At 38.1% G+C, this 13,834-nt stretch overlaps 1 protein-coding gene across 1 annotated transcript; it reads left to right on the top strand.

Moving 5' to 3' along the window:
• Positions 1-5,011: 5,011 nt before the first annotated feature.
• Positions 5,012-13,393, top strand: LOC119918647 (RING finger protein 141). Its single transcript, XM_038739385.1, has 6 exons — positions 5,012-5,109; positions 6,431-6,624; positions 7,080-7,188; positions 8,380-8,561; positions 11,056-11,163; positions 11,302-13,393. The coding sequence occupies exons 2-6, from the start codon at positions 6,437-6,439 to the stop codon at positions 11,450-11,452; spliced, it is 738 nt and encodes a 245-aa protein (XP_038595313.1). The 5' UTR covers positions 5,012-5,109; positions 6,431-6,436; the 3' UTR covers positions 11,453-13,393.
• Positions 13,394-13,834: the final 441 nt, after the last annotated feature.

The following is a 13,834-nucleotide window of genomic DNA, read 5'->3' on the forward strand; positions in this document are numbered from 1 at the left end:
ACAGCCTGTTAGTCAATTTAATAAGTAACAGAACAAATTTTTAAAGTATCATCTGTATGTACAGTATTAATTTTGGATGCAGTTGCTGTTCATTTGGGACTACTTCTGGTAAATATGTCTGGATTCAAGCAATCCATATTTTCTTGGGTTGTTCAGATATCTACTGTATGTTTCAATGTTATGTATTAAAATGGCCTCTACAGTATGGAGCCTTTATACTTATCTTCCTTTTCTTAAACTGAAAATCTGTGCATAAAATTGTTCATACTTGACTGCTATCATGTTTTTTCACCATAGCTACCTAAAGGGGATTTCCACAGAATCTAAGCTTCAAATTGTTGCACTGTTTCAGACATTTTATAGCCCGGTTACAGATATCTTTTCTCCACAATTAAAAAAAAAATAGAATAATAAAGTGAAACGAAATGGTATATCAGTCTGATTATCAGGCTAACATTTTTACAAAGTCGCACACCTAGACTCAGTGGATGGAGCTCAGTGGAGTTCAGTGCTGCACTGAATAGGAGATTCCTACATCTAAAATTTAACACCATTTTTAAAAAAAATTATAGGAAAAAATAAAGGAGGAAAAGTTTTAATGGCTCATTAGTGTGTAATTCTGCCAGGACTTGTGAGTGACCGAGTTAGAGCTGTCAGAAAGTGTGAGAACATGCTAAAAAAAAATCAAGACCTTTAATATTTCTTAATATGAGTCATGCATTTCTTTTTAATCAAGTAAAATTAATCTGCCATCTGTGTAAGGTGCACTTGCCTTCTTCTACAAATCAACTGGCAATTACTTGGAAATACTTACTTGATTCCTTAAAGAGTAGAGGTCATTTAACCTGAATTGGAAATAGCTTCATCTTTATATTCCTAAAATGCAGCTTTGCACGTCATCAAACAGCTGATTTTCTTTTATAATAATGACAAAGGTTCTGCATATTGTTCACTTCATTAACAGCGTCACATTATTTGTCATCCATTTTAATAACATATTGCAGAAAGCTCTCCTTTGTATGCACTAGGCCACATCTGCTGAGTTTTTTTAATAAACAGAATTAGTATGGGCTCTCATCTGAATGTATTATAATCAGATAATTCTGTTTGGTGCACTTTGCTGCCATCTGCTGGTTAATTCAAACATTGGCAACATTGACTTGCTTAAATAAAACCTCTCTGTTCTTTGAAAGTGTAACAAATACTCAGAAATTGTCAGCAAAAAATTACATTATTAAAATACCTGCTAACATTTGCTGACAGTGACCATTGTGCCATTGTGAAAATAAGGTGAATATTGTAACTCTCACACCTTAAGTCAATTTTGTTACATAACATAATCAATTACATTATTGACATAATGTATTGCAGTTTATGTAATAATATGATTTTACCTATTAATTTATAACAGGGTTTATATTTAATTTCAACTAAAGCTTAGATGATTAGTAAATCGTACTTAACTTTGCTTAACTTAAATTAAATTAACACTGATATTCACATCACTTCTCTTCACTTGCAGTCTAAACTCTTTCTTCTCTCTAAACTCAGAAGAGCAAACATGTGATATTTACTTGAGAAGCCATTCTGCTCTGTGTGGGTCACACCCTTTGAGTCAAGCCAATTTAATTTACAAAGCCCATGATTTTGGCCTTTCCCTTAAAGGGTTTACACAACATCCTCTATCTTAGAGCCTTGATTAGGGAAAGAAAAACTCCCCATAACTAAACCTTAAATGAAAAATACAGGGGGAAAATGAGAATATAGTCTTCTTCCAGGATGAACAGACATATGCAACAGATGTGCATGCAGAACTAACAATAGTAAAATGATAATACTATAAAAACAAAGTGCAAACATACAGTATATGAAGAATATGAATCTGGGAAGACTGTGTTCGTCTTCTCCTCTGGTCTCAGAGAGTTAAAGGTGTCATTTGTGCTAGAACTTTGTTCAGATGTTGCCTATAAAACAGATGGCCTGGGTGCAGATAAACAGCCAAATCCAAAATTAGTTTTTGGGTGAAAAAGATTTTCTGCCAGAGAAGTTCACCCAACTTCTCTAACTGTGTTACAATGAGACTTCATTGAGTTAAAGAAGTTAATCTGGTGCTTTTCTTTTTTCTAGTCATCACATCAACATCCAAAGCTTTATTTTCAGCGGCAATCTTCTGTCACAGTCCACACACATTTCTGTTTCTTTCTTTCTTACTTTCTGATGTCTTCCTCCTGAATCTTATTAGTATCCTCTTTATATCTGTCCCTAGGTGGCCTGTTCTGCTCCCCTGCCTTCCAATCCAATTTTTCTCAGCCTATTTCTCTACCTATTATATTCTCTACCTCCGCTTGTTGTTTTTTTACCACCTGCTGCCTTCTCAACCTCCTGCAGCCATATGTAATCTGAATCGATCTCCCATCAATCTTCCCCGGGCAGTTTAAAAAAAAAGAATGAACTATAGACTCTCTAGTCAGAGAATATCATGGCAGGAAGACCATAAGAACTATTACAAAACTATATTTAAAAAACACATTGATTTGTGTTCTTATTCTTATGTGTATGGCAGTTTTATCTCAGAGATTAAGCTTTAGCAACAGAGCAGAGACCTTGTTCACTAACAGGCAAAATGAAACTATCGTTTGGTGTCTTGATTCTATTAATAGATCAGTCACTGGTTAAGGACTGAGTTCCTGAACATTTTGATCATAAGCTCAGATAAACTTGAAGTCTGTATTGTGCTGAAAGGTTTAATGTAAAGATACAATTTGATTATATATAAGTCATATTCATCCAATCATATCTTCATTACAAACAGATCTATTTCTACAATCATGTTGTAGAAAGTTTAGTATTGGAAAATATAAATTAAATGAAAAAAAGTTCTGATTCAATGAAAAAACACTGATTCATTGTTTACTTTGAATCTTGTTAATTCAGTATTTTGGATTCAACATTATCTCTCCCATCTTGTCCCATTGGTCCCCTCTCTTAAATCACATGCAAAAAAATCTTGATTTGGTGCTGAAATTTGACAAACAAATTATTTAGGTAGTAAAATAAAGATTCATGCAGCTCTGCATCATCTTCAAACTCAGATCAATTCACTGTTCTTCTGACCTGGAGTAAGTCATCCATACCTAAATATCCTCATACCTCAGTGACTGCAACTTGTAATATTTTTCCATCTCCAGAATGCAGCAGCAAGGGTTTTAACAAGGTTTAAACAGAGGGAGAACATTACTCCCATCCTTGCCTTCATATACTGGCTACCTGTTAGCTATAGGATTGATTTTAAAACCCTTTGCCCACAAAGTGTTAAATGGTTTCAACCACTCTTACATTACACTCTTACTGTCTCCATCACACTGTGAGAGAACTGAGATCATCTGGCAAAAGACTGTCATGAGATCCAGGACTAAGTGCTACGGTGAAAGGTCAGGGCCTTCTTTATTGCTGCCCCCAAACAATGGAATTTTCTTCCTCCCACCACCTTCTGATTCTCCCTCACTATTGAGACTTTCAAGAGTCAACTTTTACTCACTAACCTTTAACTGTGCCTAACTTAACCAGCTCAGTTTTCACCTAAAGTCAGAGTCAGTCAGAGTCAGAAATACTTTATTATCCCCTGGGAGGAAATTCTTGTGTCACAGTTGCACACAGACATAAACATAAAGCAATAGAAATTATAATAGAAGTAGGTAGGTAAAGAAATATATAAATATAAAAAGTATAACTATAAAGAAGAAATATAAAGGGGTATGGATATGTACAATATTTACATTATTGACAGAATAAATAAATGAATAAATAGATAATAAATAGAAGCAGAATCGCAGAAAAGAATATTGCACACTGAATATTAAAACAGAAAATATTGCACAGAATGTGAAGTTTGGCACTACAATGTGCAGTTAAATAACTAAGTGTCCGTGTGTTAGACAATTCGTGGGAGGAGTTAAAGAGTTTGATGGCCACAGTCAGTAATGACTTCCTGTGGCGCTCCGTGGCACATTTTGAGGGGATGAGTTCTGCGCTGAAAGTGCTCCTGTGTTTGAGCTGCACATCATGGAGTAGTTGGGAGACATTGTCTATGACATGTAGCGTAGACAGCATCCTCCTCTCAGAGAGTCCAGCTCCACTCCCACAATGTCACTGGCCTTGCGGATCAGTTTATTGAGTCTGTTAGCGTTCGCTACCCTCAACTTGCTGCCCCAACATGCAACAGCAAACAGGATAGCACTGGCCACCACAGAATCATAAAACATCCTCAGCATTGTCCAGCAGATGTTGAAGGACCTCCTCCTCCAGAGACTGCTCTGGCCCTTCCTGTAGAGGGCTTCAGTGTTCTTGGCCCAGTCCAGTTTATTGTCAATGTGGACTCCCAGGTATTTGTAGTCCTGTGTGCACACTTTAGGTCTCTGTTGTGATTATTGGATCTGTGTGACCATATTCCTTTACCATTATAATTATTACTATTATCAGCAGTGCTTGAAGTGGGCGGATACTATTATCTGAAATTATAATGAATACACTAACATTAGCCCTAATCTTAGGGCTAATGTTAGTCTTATTTGTGAAAGAGTTCAAATGACCAATTCTCTATAATCTATCTCTAGGCAGACCTGTAAATATATTAGTATTATACTATGGGGAAGGTGCGGTACCAGCGGATGTGCCAACATGCAAATGGGGGAGATTTTTTCCACTTGATTATCAGGCTATGTTTTTTTCTTGTGTGTGTTACCTTTTCCCCCCCGTTTTCCTCTGTGAGTGCTGTAAAGCTATATTTAGAAAAACAGCTGAGTTGACTCTCTCTGTTAACCAAATGAATGCAGCCTACAACAATCAGACACCATAAACAAGAGTACATGTCAGAATACCAGGAAATAAAATACAGTAATAACAATGAAAGAGCTTAAAAACAATATTAAATCATGACAGTAACTAAGTTGTGAATTAACGTATCCATGAAGTAAACGTTCAAGTAAAAGTGTGCGACACACTGCGACGTCATCGAACGGCGCCCTTGTTGTGTCAACACAAACGGAACCCAACGGTGAAGCTAGTGATGAAGTTTGGACGCCAACTCCTGACTCTGATGTTGAGTGTTTGGTATGAAAATAAGCTTCTTGGTCCCATATCACGATAGAGGGTCATGTTTATCTGTCTTATCGTTAGAGACGGTTTGGCATGTTGAATGTTTAGTTAAGTGCAAAGTAATGCTGCTCCGCGTTAGCGAGCTGCCGTTGAGAAGTGCCGTTAGCACGTAAGTTAGTGTTTGGGTTGAGGTTCATTGGTGGATTAACTGTAACTAAAATGATGGTGTTGAAAACGAGCCGCTGAAGTGTTTCAAAACACCATTATTGCTGTCATTCACCACAGTGAGGGTAAAATGTTCAACGACCGCGCGGTTAGCTTATTACATAATGCTAATTTAGCTAATACAGTTGAGACGCAGTTCCTGCGAGTACGTTATGCATTTGGTTGCTTATCTGAGTTTCCATCGATGATTCGCCACTTAATCATGGGTGTTTTTTTCATTCTACTGCGATCTGAAACTTCGTCGCTGTAGAAACTGTGTATAGGCTCAGTTGGAAGCTGCTATAGGAAGTATTATTGTGTTCAGATGATGTGACATGGTGTGTTTCTAACAGCTGGTCTTTCACTTGAGATTAACTGAATCAAACTTTATGTCCATAAATATGTGTGTACTTTTCGTTTTGGCATGGCCCCTGAGCACCCTGTGGTTTTTCCAGTTTAATGTGGCCTGCACAAAGACCTGATTTGAACTCCAACCGCCTTTGGGATATCCAAGAACTTACTGCAAGCCAGGCCACCAGTGACCAACTTCACTAATGTTTTTGTGACTGAATGGGAGCAAATCCCTGCAGCCACCCAGGTTTAAAAATCTCAAGAAAAGGCCTTACAGGCTATGATAGTTGCATGTTAATACCCACGGCCATGGGACATGTTCAACAATCAGTGGTCATGTAGTGTATTTTAAAGTTACTAAGCAACATAATTGGTCTGTGTAATGTAATGTAAATTCAATTTATTCATTTCCATCTTCAAATGGTACATTATTGGTTTTGGTTTATAACATTTGTTTACCAGTTTACCACCTTCTGTCAGGGTTTTAAAAGTCAATTAAAGCAAATGTGATACATATGAAATTTGGTCCACACTTGAATGAGAGTGACACAGCAACTGTGTTTAGACTAAACCACAGCTTCTGACGAGAGAGCAGTCAGGTTTAAGATACTATGATCTAGATTGTTCCTAGCCTTTCAACCAGCCCACATTTCAGATATTTCAGTGATTCAGATATAATCATGATTGAGTAAAGGCTAGATTGTCAAGAGAAAGAAATAAACTATTACATATAATCCAAAAAAATGACTTTTAACTGTTTATTTCACACCACGCTTTGCAGAACTGCATGAGGTGCAACCTTCTGCCAGTGCTGTTTTGTAATTCTGCTGCTGCCAGGATGGGCCAGCAGCTCTCAGGTCAGGCGGTGATGACCCGTCTGCCTGAGAAGCTGGTGAAACACGCTGGACTGGTACGTGACAGCGGCTATCTAACCTACGAGGAGTTTCTGGCAAGAGTGGCTGAACTTAACGAAGTGTAAGTGACACTCTGTTCATACATAATATAGCTCTTACGGATGGGCGATATGGCCCTACAGTAATAGAGATATTAGGGTATTTCTGTGATAATGATATTCTTGATTCTTCAAGAAAGAATTTAGTGCCAATTCATAACAGAAGTTTTCGTTATCTCATTGTACTTTTCACAGAGCAGGTCTAGACCATACTCTTTGTAATAATTCTAACAGACACCCAACAATTACCCCCATTAGCAAGCTCTTGGCGACACAAGCAAGGAAAACTCATTTTTTAGGAGGTAGAAACCTTGAGCAGAACCATGACTCATGGTGGGCAGCCATCTGCCGAGAGAGAGAAAAGCAGTGTGTGTTTGTAGGTGTAGCTGTGTTCATATTCTGTAACCGCAGTAAAAAAACTGATGCAGAAGGGTTTAGTGAGTTTAACTTACCCTCTCTTCTGCTGGATCTCTCTCAGAACGGCCAAGCTAGCTACTGGACAGCAGAAGCACCTGCTGTTTGAGGTGCAGCCAGGATCTGATGCCACAGCCTTGTGGAAGGTGGCTGTCAGGATCCTCTGTACCAAGGTGAGACCAAAGAACCTTTTGCACACACATCACATGCCAACAAGAGCATCTGCTCACACCTTTAATTTTGTGTTAAAGTGATTATATCACGGAGAGAGTGTGGCCGTGGATATTATTGGGTATATGTGTGATAATTAAACCTCATTCAGATGACAGCTCATATCTAGAAGCAGGTCACCTGCTGCCATCAGGTATGAAATGTTAGCTGCATCCCCATAAGGACACCTACAGCAGTTTATTTATGGTCTCCATCTCTGATGAACTCATTTGTGAGTGTTAACATATTTTAATATAGGTGTACACTTAATTAAATGTTGTGTGTGTGTAGCACGAAGGAACTAAAAATTTCATTTTGTTATGCATCCTTGTGCTGTATAATGACAAATAAACTACCTTGTACCTTAACTATTTTACTGGTGCCTGTTCTTAATTTATCTGTCCCTCTTATATCTGTGTAACTATTCTGTCTTTCTCTTCACCACTTATTCATTCACAACAGCAGCCCCATCATTAACAGGGACCAACGTTTTATCAGCACGTAGAGACAGGCTCTGACCTGTCTGATAGCATGGGCTATCTCGTCTATTTTCTATTATCTGAAAGGTTCCAGCTCATGCCAAAAAGTATCTTAAGGTATCTTGTATCAAAAGATAAGCATACCTACCTAATAAGTTCTCTCTGTGCGTGGGAGTTGTGAGTCAGTATTTGTCTTCATAAAGGACAAGGGTGATATGAAATTATTGCAGGCAGTAATACTAATAGTTGAGTCATTCTGCAATTTAATTTGAATGGGAACACACTACTGCGTTTGTGCATCACTTGATAATTCACATGCCAGGTATAACCAAACTGAAACTGCATGAAGCAGAACCAAAGCTGGTAGATGAACTGAACCAAGAGCTTTGATCTGCTCCTAATTAATACTACACGTTTTTCTAAACATGAATCACTTTCCCATGATGATGAAATGCTATTTCAGATGCTTTGTGAGACAGTGGTCCCACAAGAATCTTTAGACATAGATATTAAATTTAAAGATTCAGCAGCTGGAATTAAAAAAACAAGCCCACATTGGTTAAACCAAAAATATTTCAGGATAGTGTAGGATTGTGACTGCATGCATGTACATACATACAGTATACTATACCAGTGTGTTGTATGATTCATGTGATCGCCTTTGCCTCCTCGCAGATCAACAAGGAGAATGGTATGGTGGAAGCATCACGCATCATGAACCTGTATCAGTTCATCCAGCTGTACCATGACGTCACCAGCCAGGCGGCTGAGGTTCTGTCTGCAGAGGGCGCCACCGAGGGCCCGTCTGCCCAGCTCCCCTCCACAGACTCCTGTCAGGCCAGCATGTGGATGGGCAGGTAGGTGCACATGAAGCGGCCCCTCAAACAGTCAAAGACCATGTGACTAATACAGTATTTACCTCAGAGCTTCCTTTGGAAAGTTTCACTTACATCCAATGTTCTGAGCAAAAGACCCTTTGTGTGCATCTTTGAGGCCTTATGTGTTGAATGCATTTTGTATTACATTACTTTTTTACTCTCCTGGTGTTGGGGTTCACAGTACTACTGTAGGTGTCCTAAAAGTAAAAATGTCTTGACCGGTCTGTTTAGCCATGACATAATAATTCCAGATTGAGCTGGACTAATGACTAAATGACCATGTGTAATGTAAGGTAATGGGTCACAGTGAAAAACTGTGATAATAAAAACTAAAAGATAATTATCAAAGCTTTGTTGCCTTTTTTCTCGATTATTTTAGCTTTTTTGTTTTGTTTCACAGAAGAAGCTGTTATAAACTGACTGTACACTACCTGCTCAGCACCAAACGAGAGACGTTAGACAGACGAAGTTAGCATCTAGCTTAGGGTTGGGTCAATAGACAACAGACATAACAGTGTTGAACTGTCATCGTGATTATAACCCCTGCCACCTGCTTTTCACCTGTCTCGGACTTCTCTTCAACCCACACTTTACTGTGTTTGCAGTAAAAGACCAGAGCAGGGATGTGATTTTTGCGGATTAATACACACCTGCGCAGTGTGTATCACAGTCGATCATCACTGGTAACTTGTTGGGCAGTAATACTGCAATATTACTTTTCCCAGTAAAGAGAACTGTAACGGATTACTATTTCCAAAACAGTAATAATATTACAGTTACTAATCAAAGTAACGCTGCTACTGAACGCACCATCCCTGACGTGAATGCGCGACCACGCTGCAGCTCAGGGACACCGGACCATATGTTGTTCAAGTCAGCTGTTAGCCAAAATGCTAAAAGAAGACAGGAGAACAGGGAGAGAGAGGTATTTTCGACAGCTGTAAGTAACGTTATTGCCATTACTGTGTTGCAGTCTAAGATGCAAAGAAATTGGGTAAATATAAATTGGGTATGTTTTGATTATTGCTTGTTATAGGCTATGTCTAATGTTTACTTTGACTTTGTTGACACTTTTCTGTATGAATAGTTGCTTTTTAAGTTGTCCTTCATGAGTTATAAATTAATTTATTGGGAATTGTTGTGACAGGATTTATATAGCCAAAGGCAGTTTCAGACGTCTTTGATCCGCGGGTTTTTTTCTGCGCTCCTCATCAACAGACAGGCAAACAAGCGCTCTGCGAGGTAACCATGGCAACGGCTTCTGTGTAACTGGCGCGATCCCGTGAAACTGTTGCGGTCGTTCTCCTTTCACGCACACGCCTGCCCGCTGCCAGAGTCAAAATGCCAAACTTTCTCCTACAGTTTATCAATAAACAGAGACTGATCTGCTGTTTGATCAGAGTTTCCTGAATAATATAACTTTCTTTAGCAGTTAGGTCACCACGTCACCACAGGCAACGACCTTTGCTGCTGTCTCTTATTCATTAAAAATAATTTATTACCTTCTACTGAACTAATTTGAAAGTTAGTAGTTATATATTTAATTATAAACTCAATTGTTTCATGTTGCACATCTAGCTGTTGAAGTTTGGTAAAAAATTAATACAAAATAATAATTATTATAGAGAAGTTGCGATGGAACAGTGGATTAGACACTTGTCTTTGATTCCCACTGCAACACATCCACCAAATAAGTTATTGTCATGAGTCCTGCTTTACCATCCATGTTATAATAGAGCCGCCTGCAGTTTTATCGGGGGGGGGGGGGGTCTCAGTATATTTTCCTGCTTTTTTGCCCAATCACATGCCTGCCAGAGGTAAGAGACCAGAGGTGTGCCAGCTTTTTCCAGATTTTTCCACCCACGATCCCTTTTCGAGGCAGCAGGTGTGCCGTTTACCAGCTTGTTAATGACATAGCCAATAAAACAACCAAAACCAACATCTGCACTCTGTGTGTTCACTGTTGATTTACCTGGTCCGTGTCCAAGACTTGAAACGTAATACAAAGTTATTTACTAGTGAAGTCTTTGCGTGAAACACTGCCTTTATAAGGTGACGACTGGCCTGATATTGTGAGCGATTAGTTGTTCAGTGTCTTGCCCAAGGACACGTTGACATGTGGACAGAAGGAGCAGGGGATCGAACCGCCAACCCTGTGATTAATGGTCACCGCATTTCCATCAGGAGTTGTTGTCCTACTCACCACAGGTGTCTGTATTAGAAAAGGGGTTCTTAAATGTCCCGCAGGCTGCTGAAACGAATTTGCAGTTTATCCCCTGGATGAATTCTCATCCACAGGAGGAACTGGGGGAGGCTGAGGGGATCATTTTCATGCTTTTTTTTTACAACACTGAAGGATATTTTTCTCAGGCAAATCCTTTTAATGCAAGCCTTCAAGATTCATCCAGCTCCAGTCATTGCATTCCAGAATAAGATGATTAGTTATCTCTGTTCTGTTTGTGTGCCCGTGCAGAGTGAAGCAGCTGACTGATGAGGAGGAGTGTTGTATCTGCATGGACGGAAAGGCCGACCTTATTCTGCCCTGCGCACACAGCTTTTGTCAGAAGTGCATTGATAAATGGTAAGATAATGGATCAAGCTTGATTTCAGTCATTCTTCTTTTGCTTTGTAAATCATTTGACGTTATCACAGATATCATGTCAGCCATGATTTGTACAAACACTAACCATTATTACACGCTGTCTTCTGTTTTCCGCAGGAGTGGGCAGAGCCGAAACTGTCCGATATGTCGTCTACAAGTAACTGCTGCCAATGAATCATGGGTAATGTCTGATTTTCCCACAGAGGACGACATAGCTGGCTACATCCTTAACTTGGCTGATGAGGCGGGCCACCCACACAGGCCTTAACACACAGCACACTGAGCAAACTACTGTACATGACAAGGGAAATCGACCCATACCAAGTAGACTTTACATGTTGCATCACTAAATGTCACCTTCACTGAGGAGGAGATTTTCTTTCCTTAAATATCTAACAATGCAGAAGAAACTAGCAGGGTTTCCTACTCCTTATGTTCTTAGTGACTGCTTCAGAAAATCAAACCTTGTCTCTTTTAAGTCCTATAAAAGTATCGTAGATGTGTTGCTTTATGGGAACTGTGTGTGATACATTGTCTGAAGTGAAAATTCAGTATTTGTAATATGTTATAATAAATTATAATTTATTCATTTAACACACAGAATAACCAAAAGCACAAGTCTTACAGTAAATGTTGGGTTAATTTAACCAACGTGGAAGAAAAAGACCTGCCTTTCATGTTAATATCAATGGGACAGAGGCTGAGACAAAGTAGGCGAACTTGTATTCAGAGAGGGTTGATAAATGTGACTCAAATATTCATTGTCGTAAAATTTGAATGAATAGTTTGACGTTTTGGGAAAATACACTTATTTGCTTCTTGGGGAGAGTTGGATGAGGAGATCGATACCACTCTCAAGTCTGTCTGTGATCTACAAACCTACAGCCAACAAATTCAAGACACCCAGTTTTTGGTCAAACTGTAAAACCAAATTTATTTTGCACCCGTATAGCGGTTCTGTGATCTGTACAATATAACCCTGCATGTTTATATCCCACATGACATGCCTTATGAGCCCTGTTATGTGAACCTGTATAAACTGATGTTCTGGTCCAGTTCAGAACCTGACAGTGACTGACAGTCTTTTGGGTGTACAGGACTAAATAGTTTTATATGATTTTAATGACTTGGCTTGCTGTGGTGTCTCATTCACTTATGGAAATCACCACTATTTGTCATCCTCTCTATATTTTTTTAATTTACAGTCATTTTGTCAAGGTTATTTTAAAATGATTGCTGTAGAAGTACTGTAGTTTACATTTCCAAAAGTCTTGTCTTTGCTTTGCTCTGCTTTGTCATGCCTGCGATGAAAGATAACTGATTTATTGAGGTAGACAGCTGGAAATTAACAAAGAATTTAAGTAGAATTTAAAACTACAAAATAGTTTTATTTCCAGATCACATAAATCACAGGCAGCACTTTTACTTTAAGAGCATGTAGGACTAAATTCATGCTGTAGTATTTCATAAAATGTGAAAATGTAATGACCCTAATTTTCATTAGTGATACATTTCTATTTTACTGAAATCTAATGCATTTAAAGTTGTAATGATATGGAATGCTAATTTAGCATTTTGTTGTGTGACATTCTCCAAGTTAATCCGTTTTGTATCACATTTCGATCATTTAACAGATTTTTGCAAATATGAGAAAATAACTTCAGGACTTACATGATATAAACCTTTTCATTACCTGGATATTTCATTTTTGTTCATTTAATAGACTATAAACATGTGAATTTTAATTTGACCAAAAGTATATTTTGGTTGTCGATGGTGACAAATCGCACTTTTAATCCTTACTGTAGTTTTCTCTGTATTTGTGCATTACAACAACAGATGATTTCCATCTCTGTGGTGGAAAATATAATCTGACGCTGTAATTCTTTTACAGCAGTTGAGGCCAGGCAGCAGTAAGAGACTTTCTTCGCTAAATTTAACAGGAGCTTATTCAGAGACAGTCTGATCTAGGGGTCGCATTACTGCATGGTCCATTCAAAATGTATAAAACAAAACATTTAATATATTAGAACAAGTTAACTTTGGTTTCAAGGCCTTGCTTCATAATAGATTACTATAAAGCTTCTGATATCTACATACACACATTGTATGTAAATTTGCTGAATTGAAGGAGTTGTAGGCCTGTTGAAATGAATTGATCCTTACTGTATTATCCTTAATAAAGAGATACTCACTTTTTGCACTTTGACTTTGCGTTATGTTGGATGTTCAAAAGGTTGAAATTACTTAAATATCTTTCTATTGAAACATTTAAAAACAAGTTGTATTACTGCCATTTATCCATCTCATTTAAACATGCTAAGACAATATTAAGCAATAAAAACTTAAATGCTATCATACATCAATGATGTAACATTAAAGCTATGTACAATACATTTTTAAATTTTTATGTCCTAATTTCATACATTATTTTTAATGATTTCTCATCCTGCATGTTAGGGAGCTACTTGGGGGGCATCAGTAGATTACTGTTTAGATGATAACCTATGTTTTTTTTCAATCATTCATGCTGACTTGGTCATTTTGATATGTAAAAATGATGATTAAACAATTATAGTTAAGTGGTCACATATAGCACACAGACTGCATTAAACATGGACATACTGTCCCTAAGGTAATTTGGAGTCAC

Source organism: Micropterus salmoides, unplaced genomic scaffold (assembly GCF_014851395.1).
Source record: "Micropterus salmoides isolate LMB-PRFRI ecotype aquatic unplaced genomic scaffold, ASM1485139v1 Ms_hic_scaffold_2327, whole genome shotgun sequence".
Taxonomy (NCBI): Eukaryota; Metazoa; Chordata; class Actinopteri; order Centrarchiformes; family Centrarchidae; genus Micropterus; species Micropterus salmoides.